The following is a 16,842-nucleotide window of genomic DNA, read 5'->3' as shown; positions in this document are numbered from 1 at the left end:
GCAACCTTAGTCTAAAAAACTCTTTCACACATTCAGACCTTCAAAATTGCACTGCGCACAATACATAAATGCACACTATACACATCAAAATACATTCCTTGAGTATTTAATTCTCTTAAGCTCCATTCATCACACATATAAATCAGTGGTCAATTTTACAAGAAATTGTATTAATGGGGAAATAAAGAATATGTGTTGAATTCACAATACTTTTATTCAATGGGTCAAACTTCTTGTTATCTAATTCAAAGATTGGATCTAATTACAGAATAGTTACTTTTCAGAAGGCATAATTAAGAAATGGCAACTACACACAACTGAAATTATCATTATGCCCAAGCTGCAGGTGACAGCATTATCGATGTTGAAGTCAATATTTTACCCAGATGAGTTCTTAGCTTCAACCCTTTTTTTGTATATTCAGGGCACACAAAAAAAAGAATCAAGTATTAAACTTTTGCTTCTTTGTATTGTTTTGTCTGTATGAAAATCAATGTATTTCAAATGAGTTTTCATCTTACTATGATTGTACTGTCCTATAATACCAGTAGGACTGGAGAACATTACACCAGACAGTCTTGTAAGCTGTATCAGCAGATCTAATCCTGGTTCTGAAAAACAGAAATATTTAATCTGTTTGATACTTCATGTTAAAAGGAAATTCAAAATATACCAGTGTATACATATGTCAATTCGCTAATGTTCTTAAAATATTATACAGTATAATTAAGACAGAACTTGAATAAGGTCATATGACACCTTTCAGAGTGTAGAGTTAAAATGGAATATTTCAAATCAGTTTTTTTTTGTGTCCATTTGTTTAAATACTTTTTAAATATCCTTTAAGAACAACACACTTTGAGTACTAGGTGATAAAGCTTAATACTTATATTAAAAAAATATTTAAAAAAATACCAACTGAATTCAGTAAAGAAAATTATTATAATTTGTTAGTGTATTTTTAGTTGTAGATTGATCGTTCTTAAAAAAAAAATAAACCTTGACTGAAGTGATACTACCATAACAAGGCAGCTATGACCCTAACCTGATGCAGCTAATGGACTGAAGACGTGAATCTGTCCTCCATCTTGTTCATCCACGACTTGGCTACAAATATCTTCGAAGAACTCACGAACAATGGCAAGGTCAAATGTCTCTGTACTCAAAGTACAGTTCTCCACCAATTGTATCTCACCAGGAGACTCAAAGTGAGTAAATATTCCTATACTCCTGTAAAATATAACAGTAAAATAAAGTGCAACTGCACACAGTATAATGATTGACATCAGAGTTTCATTTTAAAAAACACTCTCTTATGGACAAAATTTTTATATCACTCTTCAATCATTTATTTCTCAATATTACTATACATGTATATTTTTGTACATGTACAACAAGTTCAAATTTCAATTTTCAGTCAATCAAAATCTAGACATTAGCTACCATAACATATTTTTGCTTAGCAAATATTTCTCGTTCAAATTTTTTTATTACTCATTGAATTTCCATGTTTTCCTTATTTAAGAATATACTCAGGGTTGGACATTTTTTCAAAGCTTTGGGAACTAAGCCATGATAAAATAATCAGATGCAAATGTTATTTATTACAATTTTTTCAACATTTTCAAAACACCTTAACAGAGTATTTTCAGTTATAATTGTTGTTTTAAAACAAGAACCAGTATTTTAGTGAAAGTTTTGCTTTTCTAAGAACATAATTGATCCAACATTAACACTTACTTAGCTCTCCTCCCATCTAACTCTTTCTGTAGTCTGTACATAAGTGTTTGGGCTGTAGTTCCTTCATATTCATAGACAATGGGGATAACTCCAAACAACACAGCATCTACTACCAACTACAACATAAACCAGAAAATGTGACAACACATGATCGACTATCAACTACAACAGAAACAAGAAAATGCGACAACACAAATTCTACTACCAATTAAAGTAGATAAAAATTTCTTGGTAATATGCACAACTGCATATGATGTAGTTGCTACGTACCACGTTTTGTAAAATTTGGTTCAGAAGTTGCACTGACAAGGTAATTTATGAGAATTTTTGGCACATTTCTATGTTCAAAGGGGCATAACTCTTACAAAAAAATAGGGGATCAAAATTTCCATGTAATATGCACAACAAATGTTGTTCTTGCTACATATCAAGTTTCATAAAATTTGGTTCAGTAGTTTCATAGGAGTTGCACTGAAAAACTTTGTGACAAACAAATGGGCAGACAGACAAGCCAAAAACAATACGTCTCCCCACCAAAGTGGATGGGGGGAACATAATTACAACTATAAGATACAACAAAAACAAAAAATGTGACAACACATCGACTATCAGCTACAATGGAAACAAGAAAACATGACAACACAGATTCTAATATCAACTACATCAGAAACAAGAAAATGAGACAACACAGATTCTACTATCAACTACAACAGAAACAAGAAAATGTGATTACACATAATCGATTGTCAACTACATCTCAATTTAAGCTTTTAATGAAAACGTAGGCTTTTCCATAAATGTGTTATGATTTTCAAAGGTATATCATCACTCTAAGCAGTCAATAAACAATCAGCATGTGTCTATTTCATATAAACTACAAATTAATTATGCACTCAAATGTTATCATAGAAAATAACTTCTGATTGTTTTCAATGAATATATACCATGATATATTATATACAATGAAGAGATTAATTCTGATAGAAAATTGCAACATTTTCCAATGAAGAATGCACTTGAGAAAAAATTGGGTGAAATCAGGTTGTTCAGAAAAGAACTATTTGTACATACATCAGCAGCTGGTACCCTGGATGAGATGAAGACAACCCGAGGGTAGTCAGTAACAGCCATGTCACCAGCCACACCCATGGTATGCTGAGTCACCATTAAACCTTTATACAGTGTCATAGCATTCATAGTATCCATACATCCTCCCATCTTGTCCTGTCTAAAAATAGAAATCACATTCATAGCATTCATACATCCTCCCGTCTAGTCCTGTCTAAAAATAGAAATCACATTCATAGCATTCATACATCCTCTCGTCTTGTACTGTCTAAAAATAAAAATCACATTCATACATTCATACATCCTCCCGTCTAGTCCTGTCTAAAAATAGAAATCACATTCATAGCATTCATACACCCCCCGTCTTGTCCTGTCTAAAAACAGAAATCACATTCATAGCATTCACACATCCTCCTGTCTAGTACTGTCTAAAAACAGAAATCATATTCATAGCTTTCACACATCCTCCTGTCTTGTACTGTCTAAAAATAGAAATCTCATTCCTAGTAATCATAAATCCTTCTGTTTTTTATTTAAGAAACATTCAGTCCTACTGGACAAATTTTATTCAAAATAGTACTGAAACCAATTTATTAATAGGTTAAAAGACTCTCATTTGTCAGTTTATTTCTGATGGCCCTGTCACCCTATAATGCATAGTGCTAATGTGTGCTGATTTGGGAGAATATTTTCTAACAGGTTAGTGTATGTTGCAAAAGAAGATGTTCCTAATTCCTTACAAACACTTTGACACATGTTGGCTTATGGTGAACATCATTTTGAACATGCTCAAAATGTTTAATGTGTGCCAATATGTTGATAATAGGTTAAAACACATGTAAGGTGATTGTCACATATACATTAATTACAGACCCATGTGCTCAATAAACATTATACACAGACCCATGTGCTCAATAAACATTATACACAGATTTATAAGCTCAATAAACGTTATACACTCATGTGCTCAGTAAAGTAGTTCCTCACAAATTGGAATGCGATGGATGAATGCTGATCAATGTATTTTCAAACTCTTTCTGAATGTATATCAGCATCTTAAACCTTTGACAAGCCAAAAACCTACTCAAAGTGTTTAAAATGGGTACAGAATAAGCATCCTTGCAACTAACCAGGTTTACCCCTTTTTGGGATTCTGCGTATCTTTTTGGTGACATATTTATAAAATGTCCTTGGATTATGAATTAAAACTGTTCAGGAGTCAAATCGTCAAAATGTGGTCTAGCACAATATGCATATGTTCGATGTATATTAGACTGTTGCTGTACATGCGTTTGCCATATGTCGAGAACACTAGTGAAATGCTCTGAACATCTCCCTATAGACTGTTGCATACTTATAAGTGCTACAGATAAATTATGGATAAGTCTCTCATATGTTGTAAGTCATAAATCTGTTGTTCTGAATGCATTCATCAAGATATATTTTTTTAAATTTAAACAGTGTGTGCCAATGTGTGTCAACATATATATATTTTTTTTTCAATCCTAGGCACACATTAAGTATTGTAGGATGGACAGGTCCATAGCATTCTACTTGTAAGGGCATGTTTTTTTTCTGTTTCAATAAAAAAATGAATCTTGTCAATTTTATCATTAAAGTTTTGGTGAACTCTAATATTTTGAAGATTTTATGAAACCTACTTGGTATATACATTTGCTGGAGGCATCCATCCAGTGTGTACAAGCTCCTTCTTTCTTTTCTCCTGCATATTTTCTAAGTTCATCATTTCAGACAAACCCTTTCTCTGAGATAAATGCTTGAGGTCAAGGTCATCACCCGTCTATAATGAACAAAAAACATGAAAAGCTGCATATGTTTAGTGGTGTAACTGAACTCCTTCTACAGTACAAGTAATTCCCAGTTCAAATTGTTATTTATTCTTTTATAACCCAACCATATCAGGCTACATACAGTCATGTTTTTCAATGACATCATTGATACATATAATTTGTTACCTAGCCTGTTATAACAATACAGGAAATACAGGACATCAACACCTGACATGTCTGAAATTGTCAAGTACTGGGAAACGAAAAAAAAAGAAAAAAAAAGCTTTTTCCTCCAATGCTATTAATGTTATATTATCATGTTGTTCTACTTACAGTCAAAGCACGGTGTCCACCTTTCCTGGTCATAGAATCTAAACCAGGTTCAAAGTTCAATGATTGTGACATCATGTCTTCATGACGCTGCCTTGGGATCCCCCATTTGTTGTATAGCACCAATGAATTCTTTGGCAGTTTTGGATCATTGGGATTCTTCCCACATAGAAATGCATAAAATGATTTCTCCAAGTCATGGGGCTTCATTGAAGTCCCCTGCCATGGTGGTCTGATGTCCATATTTCTTCCTACAATAGCAATTACAAAAATAAATGTTCTGCACAAGAAATAACTTGAGGAAGTTTGTAAAGAGAATATCCCTGCTTCAAACGGAGTTAAACGTTAAACATGAAGTAAAATTACCTCCCTTGGGATTCTTTTGACAAAAATAATATTCAATAATGCACATCTAAGTATGATGTCTGACCTTCCTATAAAATTTCATCAATATCTCTTTCGTGGTTTAGGAGGAGTTGAGTTTAAAAGAAATGTAGATGGACAGACAGGGTGATTTCAATATACCAGTACCCCCAAACTTTGTTTACAGGGGTAATATTTTGACCGAAGAATGGTAAAATCATGATAATGTCTCAAGAAGGGCTTTTTAATGAAAATTTAATCAGTCAAGTAATATGGTACTCATATTGTGAAATATCAAATAGCAAGATATGTGATTTTTATATTCAAATAGCAGAAATGATGAACAAATGAATGACAGATGTTCCTATTTGACATATTTAATACATATACAAAAGAAAACACGAATAGTTTTTTCTGATTTCGTCACTCTAACGAAATGGCTTTGAGTAGGGTTTATTTGCTTTATTTTAGTTGTATCTTTTCTATGTCAATAAATTTTACTTTCAGCACCAGCATTTCAATCCATTCAAGTAGCTTATTTACAGGCAACAAGCAACTGATTTTCTTTTTACATGAAAATGGCTAAACACTTTTTTTCTTATACTAACAGTATTGTACTTTTCCATGAAATTTCTGCTACAAAGAACAGGGGTTGAAAATTCTTAAAGTCTGAAGTCTTTGACATGCAACTGCTGAGATGGGACTTAGGATCAATTTGAGGAAATAGTTCTGCTACTTTTTTTAACTGTTGTCTTTTCACTGGTGTTCCCGTGTTGAATGATTTTACTTGTTTGTACCTTCTGTATTATATTTTTCCTTTCCATAAATCTTGTTGTAAATAATTCAGATATATATATATATTGGTGTCCAATGGTATAGTATTAATATACAACTGGTTGTGTATTATTATTTACTATTATCTCTTGCTACATCACCCCCTACTGACACTACTTACGACTAGAATTTGGTGAAAGTCGACCTGATTTGCTTTGTTTAACTTTGGTAGTAGATTTTCCCAAGTCCATTTCAACAGTTCTGAATCCATATCTACTATCAAGATCCTGTATAAAAATATGGGCTTTTAAATATACTGAATTGCATAGTGAATTTAGGTTACAGACCACCAATTCAACCAATGAGCATTTGGAACGCAGAGATTACCCCTGTTCCTCATAGTGCTGTGAAAAAAGTTCTCATCTTATTTAAAACATTAAAAATTAAAAATTTAAACAGTTTCTGAAAGGAAAAACATTTCTGTACATTTTATAGGTGCATTTTGTTCCTTGTGATATGAAGCCTAATCTCCATAATGGTTTCTAAATATACCCCTATCTTGTGAAAACACTGGGATTTCCCATGCTATTTATAGACCCTTCACTTCCAGTGACCAGTACTGCACTGCAAGTCTGCTAACCCCACATGCCATTCTGAGGATTGTGAGCTGACATATGTAGAATCATGCTGATATATAGTCCTCTGCAGTTTAAGTTAAGGTAAAGTCCAGAGAAGCCATTGAATATTGTGAAATTAGCATAGAAGCCTTAGGAAGTCGAATTAGTAGTTTCTAGCCTTAAGCTGAAGCCATGGCAAAATGAAAAGTTTCTTGGAATAGCTTTAAACTACTTGAAGATCTTGTGAACTTTGCCATGAGAGGAATACACTACAAAAATCCTTCAAAATATGCATTTTTTTAAGTTATAGATCCAAATTATGGAAAATTGATCTTTTGGCTGATTTTTATGTCCTATCTTGTAATAAGTGTAGAAAATTTAGTAAAAATATCAAATATTAAACTTTGAGGGCTACATTTACCTCAATATGGTGGTAATCAGCACTTGAAATCAAGTTTTGTGTAGATTTGAGCAAAAATTTGGTTAGAAATGAGGAAAAACTCACTTTCATTAATGTGGTTAAGGACATATAAGCATTTCCTTATGGCAACATGGAAAATCCATTTTTGAGTACTTTTTTTGCTTTAGCTGCCCTATACTGGTCATGTTTTATTGTGAAAACACTGTTTTTACAAATTTAAAGCCTAAGATATCACCTTTTGTGAAAATTTAAAGATTTAGGGTTTTTAACATGTGATCAAGAAAAAGGGAAAGGCATGTCAGACATGAATTTTTAAAAATAGATCAGTTTTTCAGAAAATGATTACTTTTAAAGGCTATCTCTTTATTAATATTGTTAAAAAACAAGTCAAGATTGATTTTTTTTTATTTGAAAAGTCAGAAAAAGTTCTTTGCAAATATTTAATGCATTTAAGTATGGAAGAATATTGTCACTTTTTTGCTTGCACAACTTGGTTACCCTATATTTAAAAAGTGCTTGTCACATTTCACTGAAACTTTCCAAATGCATTCAGTATGTGTATAGGAAGATACTTGTATAGTTATTTATTTTTTCTAAGACAGAAAGTGACTCTTTAGGTTACAGACCTCCAATTCAACAAATGAGCATTTGGAATGTACGCAAAAATACTCCTACGCAGAAATTACCCCTGTTCCTCATAGTGCTGTGAAAAAAGGTTCTCATCTTATTTAAAAACATTAAACAGTTTCTGAAAGGAAAAACATTTCTGTACATTTTATAGGTGCATTTTGTTCCTTGTGATGTGAAGCCTAATCTCCATAATGGTTTCTAAATATACCCCTATCTTGTGAAAACACTGGGATTTCCCATGCTATTTATAGACCCTTCACTTCCAGTGACCAGCACTGCACTGCAAGTCTGCTAACCCCACATGCCATTCTGAGGATTGTGAGCTGACATATGTAGAATCATGCTGATATATAGTCCTCTGCAGGTTAAAGTTAAGGTAAAGTCTAGAGAAGCCAATGAATATTGTGAAATTAGCATAGAAGCCTATGGGAAGTGGAATTAGTGGTTTCTAGCCTATCAAGTACCTATTCATATAAAATTCATACACTGCAAATGGTGGGGGTGATACAATGTGCAGAAACCCAATAGACAAATGATGCTTATATGGCTTGAATAAGACATTTTTATACATTAATTTGGTCCTTTCTGTATACATACATGTATCTGTTTTTTAGAGAAAACCATACATTCATTTCACTATTATAGTAAATCAACAAAATTAATAAAAATGTATTTTCATATACAATCTACATAACACGACTTTTCTCTCAAGCCACCATAATATGATTTTTTATAGCATTTTAACCAGAATCACATATTAAGCTGACCATACCTTGTCAGAACCCGTAGAAAAATCAAATGTTTTAACACATCCTACAAAATGTCTTTTCCATGCACCAAATTCCCAGTCTGGAGGTTTGTATCTAATGAACCATCCAAGTCTTAGACATTTCGGCTGCCATATCACATCCTGAAAAACATATGATAGCCAATCAGGCATGCATTAATACTATCTGGTCTGTATTTAGATCACATACCTTTCTACAAATATACTTCAGTTCAGTGAGGTATATGTCGTTTTTTTCGCAGGCAGGAAATTATACATTTCTGTTGAATGGGTTATTTCATTTTTTGGTAACTTAACTTCCCTGATCCTAGTATAACCATACACATGAAAGAAGGTTAAGTACACTTCTTGACAACAAAAGGCTCCCAGGAGCCTGAATCGCTCACCTGGTTGAATTATGCCTTTCAAGGGCAATAAATTTAACATGAAGTTGTCCAACAATTTTGACTCAAGAAGTCTTTGGTAGGACTTATCATAAGATCTTCTCAACAATTGAAAGTTTCTTTTAATCTATCATAGTTTTCAAGACACTGACTGAAAACTGTTAAAAAATAGGTCATTTTTCCTCTTTCAAGGGCAATAACTCTTACAAGGAGTCATCTGGTCTCACTAACCACTTCCGGGTCAAATGTCCACCCCTCTATGTAGTACCAAAAACACACTGAACCTAGACATATGCATTGTAAGTGCATTATTTGTGTGTATTATAATTAAAAGTAGTCAAAATGAAGCTGAGAATGTGTACTTTAAAATCATATATGTAATTAACTACAAAAGTGTATGAATATTGTTTACATGTGTGAGTAATTTGCCTCCATGCTGTCAGTTAGCAGAACAGGTAAAAATGTGGATTTTCAGTACTATCATCGTACCATTAGCATAATGATTTTGGAAGCCTTATTTTCCAAGCTTCGCAACGGTGTGCAACTTTAAGATGTCATTTGTCCTGGGAATTCACAGTGAGACTTTGAAAATTACTTTTTTAACATGTTAAGTAATGGAAACGTTAGAAGTGGTTAGTGAGACCTTAACGGATTAAAACCAAAATTTGACCAGAGATAGATCTCATACCCAATTTAACATGACATTGTATGCATTGTCATGCTAGGCATTCCCCCCACATGTACAGGAAGTAGATATTGGACAGCACCATTAATGTACTAAAATTTCAAGCCACTGTGATGCAATAGAAATTTCGACTTCTAAATAAATAAAGTCAAAAAATAAAGTCCTTAGTGAACAGAGATTTGTTGTCAAATTTTTCCAAAAATGAATCCCACCAAATGGAATATCTACAGGATGAATGTGTTAAAATTTCGAGCTGCTGTGATTAGTAGTTGCTGAGAAAACTGTGGTGGTAAAAATTATTACAGACACAAAGAAACACAGAAAAGAGTACCAGTATAACAGTATGCCTCCTCTACTTCAGAGCTGGAGTATAATTATGTTGAAATTCAGACAGACAGATGGACAGTCCAGGTGATTCCAATATGACACACACTTGTTGAGTGGGGGTATAATTTGTATCTACATAAATTATTGACCTGACATGAGTTATCTCCCCATACACTTATTAAATGTGTACATGTATAAATTTGCACTGAAGATCCTCGTCATTTATAATGAATGATGCTATACATGAACCAGTAACTAAGATAATCGTTAATCTGAAGCTGATGAGCGTTTAGCTCAAACCTCATAGATCCACAAGCAGTAGGATTTTGAGACTACTGTAGGAATACATATACATGAGCACCCCATTTAATCAAATTAACATTCTCTTACATACGGTATACCACAACAGTAAAAAAAAGGAAGTAAAAGTTAGAACACAAAAACAAGTAGAATGAATCTGGGGGTAACATCTGGTCCTCTAGTAGAGTGAGTAAAAACTATGGGTAAACTCTGGTTCTCTGGTAGGGCGAGTAAAAACTATGGGTAAACTCTGGTTCTCTGGTAGGGTGAGTAAAAACTGGGAGTAAACTCTGGTTCTCTGGTAGGGTGAGTAAATACTTGGGGTAAACTCTGATTCTCTGGTAGGGTGAGCAAAAACTTGGGGTAAACTCTGGTTCTCTAGTAGGATGAGAAAAAACTATGGGTAAACTCTGGTTCTCTAGTGGGGAGAGCAAAAACTGGTGTTAACTTTGTTCCTCTGGTAGAGTGAGCAGATCTTATATAAGCTGTGGTCATCTGGTAAGGTGAGCAGATCTTACAAAGGTTATGAAAACCACAGTGTTTACTGTAAACTGTAAATTTTTGGGTCAGTTTATATTCATAATTTTCACGGTAAGAGCAGTCACGCTAAAAATAAAACTGTCATGAATATTTTTTTATTAAATTTATTCTATAATGTGGAGAAGGTTCGCTAATATAAAACTGCATAAAAATAGATCAATTACAGAAATCGTGAAAAATTGACTTGTTTACAATATTAGGAATACATGTCTGATACATTACCTGTTCAGTTAGAAACTTCCAGTGCCAACAAGTCTGAGCTGCTCTACACAAACTCTTTGGTTCAAGGAAGGTGAAGATATACATGGATAGAAAAGCAGGGAGAACTGTGGTAAAGTCCAGATTCTGTAGTGGAACTTTTTCCTGGAACCAGTCCTGTACAAACTTATACTGAGACCTCCTACACTGTTGGAACACCATGTCAAAAAATCTTTTCCTCTGATTGTCTGTCCATAGGTCGAACTGAAATATCAAGCCTCACCTTAGCACATGACAAAATTTATTGTATTTTTTTACCTTTTCTATCAACCTTAATGACTAATTCAATGTTGAAAATTAATACAGTGCACTGGCTTTAAATATAAAAGAAACTTAGGTTACATGAATACATCATAACATGTAACATTATAGTGTGATACACAAGACAAGAAAAACATGGTCATAGAAAGACTTCAAGTTACTTCAGTATAATTTTCCTCTGAAAAGGAGTAAAACATTTCTATTTTTCCCCATGTGAAATTTGGTGAGGGAAAGTCATTGATGTTCAACTTCTTCAATGACAAGAAGTTAAGATAAATTTCTATGTTTAGAAAGCAACCATTGTTGAAATATTGATGATAACCTTCATTTTTAGCTACTAGAAACCTTAATTTTTCAAAAATACTATAACACTGATGAATAAAAAAGTGGGACACAGACATTTACCATGATTATTTACACTTACCCAATGAGAAACTAGATCTCTTCTTTCAAGGAAAATCTGTATGAAGAGAGTATGAATTAACATATTACTGTAATTAAAACAAAGGAATGATAATATGGTAATCCTGGTAAAGACAGATAATATGGTAATCCTGGTAAAGGCAGAAATTCTTTCTTTATAGAATCAGAATCAACAGTTTTACCCAGTCCTTTAATCAAGATAAATTTTCTATATGATTTTTTTCAGAAATGTTTATCTTAAATCATTGCACCTTACTGTTTTGAATATGATTCCCATGTTTTCTTTAAAGCCATACAAAAAATATACCTAGGTTCTCAGGCCACTTTTAAAAAAAAAAATTGGTGTGGGAGGGAGGCTTTTTTTTTATCAGAAGCAAGTTTTCTTTTTTTTCAAGAAATTTCATCGAATTGAACAATTCAGTAAAAATACAGAATGTTGAGAAGAAATAAAATACTCCACTGCATTAAAATTTTACATACAGGAATATGAGATGTGGCAAGAAATAAGAGCCATCTCTCGGCCACAAGACAAACTTTCGTTTTTAATGATCAATGTTGAATAACAGCCTCATTCACATCATACTTTTTACCTTTCTGTCAAGCACGCAGATGATTCCCTTAACTAATTAAAAGTCGATTCTGTACTAGATATAAAAATTTCTGGATTTTACTGTAATAAAATTGCAGATGCAGGAGGGTTTTTAGAGATGCATCAGGGTCTGAGAACCTAGAATATTTTTTTTATCCTAAATGGTGCAAGAAAAAAAAAATTTGTGGATAGAGGTTTATAACATCCTAGACTAAAGTTGGATCAACCGTCTACTGCAGATACAGGTTGAATGAAATTTGCAACTGATCATGTATCAATTCAGTGTGATGATAAATTTCATAATTTTATCAGAATGCAGGGATGAAAATAAAAAAAATACAAGTTGTTAGCCAAAACCATGTTTTGTATGTGCAACGTTTCAGTGTATCCATCTGCACCATGAAATCTGATTAGTTCCAACATGTCATAGTCCTTATTTGTCTACCACAGACTTGACTTTATATGAGCAACTCTGTAAGTGTTTCTAGAAAAGCAGGACGCTTACCCTACCGGTGCACCTTGTCCATGCTCTCAGTTTTTAGTGGAGTTTAAGTTGTTCATTTACATTTGTCACTTTGTATGTATTGTTTTAGTTACTTTACGTTCTTTGTTGTGTTCGTCTGTTTTCCATGTCTGGTCTTTGTCCCTGAATTACATTCTTTTGATTTCAGCAAGAACCTTGGTGCCCTTGATTACTCTTTTTTTTTAAATATTTTTTTACATTTTCAACTAAATTTTACCCAAACATTTGTTAGCCCAGCTCAAAATCTAGTAGCCATGGGCTACTGGCAATTGCTAATTTTAATCCCTGAAATGGAAGTCAAATCTATACAATAAAAGGTACAAGTATGTGTATTTTTAACTTGATATTGTAGAGATTAACGTTAAATAACTCAACACACGATTGTACTCTGGATAACAAAACACAGTAGTGCATCATAGTACCTGTTCATTTGAAGGTTTATGAAGCACTGGAGTCCAAGCACTATTGTTGGTTCTCATCTTTAATGTGTCAAACTTTTCATTTTCCCTAACCAGTTCTCTTTTTCTGTTAGTGTTGAGACCTATAACTTTGTTGTCATTCTGGGTTAAAGCTCTGGTAGAGGTCTTTTTCATGGACATCTTAGCCTCTGTTTGACGTCTATCTAGGTCATCCATTTCACCCACTAGAGGATGTTATTTCTATACCAAAATGACAACTTCCACAGCTTGTTGACTGAAACTATAATGTTTGCATACTATGAATGATGACAATGAACATGTCTTAAATCATAAGATGTACGGTAATTAATGAGTTTTCCTTGACAGTACAGTAAATCCTTCCCTTAATTTATAAACAATTATATTTTTATCAAAATACTACCAGTCTTTGGCTATTGCATCAAACCTTTAATACACAAAGTAAAATTCTTCTGTCAGTATACATATTTTTCAACCAATTAATGCAATAATTACAACTTTTTTCTTTACATATTACATCAGAGTGAAGTCTTCCAAGTTACTAATAGTAAAGAATTATTGAAAAAAGATAGCATATCTTGGCTGCTAAAATGTAATGGATATAAACAGCCAACTATATCATTGGTGAATTCACTTCATTAATTGGTAAATGATACCATTCATTTGGCCTAAATACTTGTATGTAATGTATACGGATTTTACCTGTACTTTTAAAGGTCACACGAATCTCTTTACAGACTTTCAATACACAGATAATTCTTAACTGATTCAACATGTTAAGCAGTTGTCTCGTTTGCCAATTTAGAAGGGCGCTGAGCTCTTCTCATTTCTTGCCCTTCTGTCCTGTTAACTTAACCTAAAATGCCCCCGAGTCTTTTCATGTTTTAATATCATTTTGTTGATGAAGAGAGCCAAAAATATGACAAAGGGTGTTAATTGATGTCTAAAGAGGTAAGGGAAAGTGGTTATGACAGGTTAATAAACAGTGAGAAGCAATCACCTGATCAAGGTTATCGTTCAGAACGGAGCAGACACGATTTTGAAAACAGCAATATAACAGAAAATTTACATGTCTGCTACTGTACCGTTAAAAAAGTAACAAGCTCCACCTAGACTAATCTCCACAATTTCACAAGTGTTATGATTCAAAATGTCAACAAGCAGGGTCTCTCATGAAAATTTATCGAAACTTTAATAAAAAGCTTAATTTTTGTAGCAAATATGGTATCAACATACAGGAAAATGATTCCAGAATTGAACTAGGTACATGTAGGTATGATGTGCATGATTTAACTTGAAAGTCTTTTGAAGTGGTTGAAGAACAGTACTCTGCAGTACCACTGAATCTCCAATTTTTTTGTTTGGTATATCGTGCTGACGCCAACCCAACATATCAATATCCAAATAAAAAAGAGGAGGGTTGCAGGGTAAGAGGACTAGCTCTTCAGGGAAGATGGTTTATAAGAACATGTTTGGGCATTGAAAAGTGGCCTTGACATTTTTATGGAATAACACACACAATGTACCAAAGGTTTTAAATATTCAAGATTTTGTGTACAAAAGACATTAAGTAAATATGCATTTCCTTACAATTGTGAGAACATGATTCATGAAAATAAAATGTAACAGGTATGGTATGTCTATTTTGGATGGTTGTCAGTTCACATAACAGTATTTTTTGTTTCCGGAAATTGGGGGGTCTGTTCCTATTTCCAGATAGAATATTAAGTTGAGCTTTTTACATGCCCGTAGCAGACATACAGTATATTTTTTGTTGTTTACAGAAGCTTAAATTTGTCATGTAGCAATTCATTTGATTATATCCTATTTTAAATGTTCCCCATCAATAGAACTTAGGATACAAAATGTTTGTGGTATGTCTATTTTGGATGGTTGTCTGTTCACATAACAGTATTTTTCATTTCCGGAAATTCGGGGGTCTGTTCCGATTTCCAGAGAGAATTTAGGTTGCGCTTTTTACCTGCCGATAGCAGACATATATTTTTTGTTGTTTACTTGTATTAAGTTGTAAGTTGTTTGTGTAAATACACAAATTTGTCGTATTCGTTTGTTTGTATCCTATATAGATCTAAACGTTCACCATCAATAGAAGGATACAAAACAGGGTATGCCAAGATTATGACCATAGCTTTTGTCTATAACAGCAAAAATCTAATGGCACGAACCTAGTTTTGAAAAGTTGCAACTCAGTCTCAGGCTCTCCTGGTGACAGTTTGACAAGAACTCTAAAACGATCGCTGTTTATAAAGCTGTCAGAAATTTGTACACCATTCTCTTGTTACATTGTATACAACAAAAAATAAAGAAAGTTGGTAATTTACTTTGTAACGATGTGACTATCCCATATGTTGCAATAATTAATTATTTACCAGCTGATATTTGTGTTAAATAACAAGTTCTCTAGACCCCGCCATGACACCAAGCGCATGCGTGGCTTGATGTTGCTACTATAAGGAGGGGAGCAGTTCTTTCAAGCAGAGTTCAAACAAAAATTTTCTCTTAAGTTCCAAAAATGAGAAATGGCAATTCACTTCTCGTAACCTCCAAAAAATATTAACAACAGAGAAGAATTTTAACACGAATCATCCAATATAATTGAAATTATGCCCTATTTATTGTTTCGTTCTTCGTGATGTCATCACTTACCTGTGATTTGGTTTTGGTTGGCAAAAAATCCATTGAGTGGCATGGGGCATAAACTTTAAATCATCATAACTTTTTCATTTTTATAGATAATTCTTTTGGTTCCCAACATTGCAAACAAAATTCTTTCTATCCATGGAATTTTTGAATAAATATTCAGTAATTAGACTAGATTCTATACGTGCATAAGATTTTAATTATAATTTTATACAAAAATAGAGGTTTACGTATATAAATATCACTACAAATTTATTTTTCAAGTAAAAGAGTTATAAATTCACATACGTGATATGAATTATTTCATCTAAATGAAACATTTCACAGAACCAAAATTGAATATAAAATAACAAAGTTATGAAGTTTTGAAAATGGAGAGTCTAATCATAAAATTGTCAATTGTTTATTTAGTTGTTTATTTGCCAACCAGTTTGACACTTAATGATATGCAAATTAGTGAATATGATATCACGAATGAGATTGGCGAATTCTCCTATAATGCACGTAGGTTCTAATTTACTACTCAAATTCAACAAGTTATTTCAGAGACCTTTTTTCAGAATCCTAGGGATTATTTCGGCATCTGAAAAGCATGATTATGAATGGTTGAATAGAGTGGTCGTCAGCGCCTGGTTTCATGAAAACAAATCAGGTCGGAAACTCCCCCAAATCCTCTCTCAACGCAAATTTTGACCAATTAGGTCACTTGAAATTGAAGATTTGTGGAAAACTCAGAATTTGAGGAAATTCTGCAGTTGAGATATTTTTTTAATATAAACCCTGACAGAAAGTAGAACGGCGTATCGTATGGTTCTTCATGCAGTGATCAAAAGGAACAATAACATGTCTTTTAAATTAAACGTCATGATAAATTCGTAGATGTACTGGTAAAAAATAACTGCTCCCCAAAGGCCGCTTTCTATTTATCTAAATAT

General features: G+C 33.1%; 1 protein-coding gene across 3 annotated transcripts in view; it reads right to left on the bottom strand.

The window, feature by feature from the left end:
• LOC148614910 (epithelial cell-transforming sequence 2 oncogene-like) overlaps positions 1 to 15,708 on the bottom strand; it is a 65,388-nt gene extending 49,680 nt beyond the window's left edge. For 2 of the 3 annotated variants that reach the window (XM_088589430.1, XM_088589432.1), the window contains exons 1-12: positions 15,637 to 15,708; positions 13,232 to 13,508; positions 11,699 to 11,734; positions 10,978 to 11,217; positions 8,506 to 8,643; positions 6,247 to 6,352; positions 4,932 to 5,179; positions 4,470 to 4,609; positions 2,812 to 2,968; positions 1,741 to 1,856; positions 1,046 to 1,230; positions 522 to 611 (exon numbers count right to left, since the gene is read on the bottom strand). In XM_088589430.1, the coding sequence (XP_088445556.1) occupies positions 522 to 611; positions 1,046 to 1,230; positions 1,741 to 1,856; positions 2,812 to 2,968; positions 4,470 to 4,609; positions 4,932 to 5,179; positions 6,247 to 6,352; positions 8,506 to 8,643; positions 10,978 to 11,217; positions 11,699 to 11,734; positions 13,232 to 13,444 (1,669 nt within the window). In that variant the 5' untranslated portion in view covers positions 13,445 to 13,508; positions 15,637 to 15,708. The other variant, XM_088589431.1, reaches the window with a different exon arrangement.
• Positions 15,709 to 16,842: the final 1,134 nt, after the last annotated feature.

Source organism: Perna viridis, chromosome 6, assembly GCF_037379345.1.
Source record: "Perna viridis isolate PV_CMFRI_1.1 ecotype Kerala chromosome 6, ASM3737934v1, whole genome shotgun sequence".
Lineage (NCBI taxonomy): Eukaryota > Metazoa > Mollusca > Bivalvia > Mytilida > Mytilidae > Perna > Perna viridis.
Note: the sequence above shows the minus strand (reverse complement) of the source record. Positions and strands in the feature narration are given on the sequence as shown.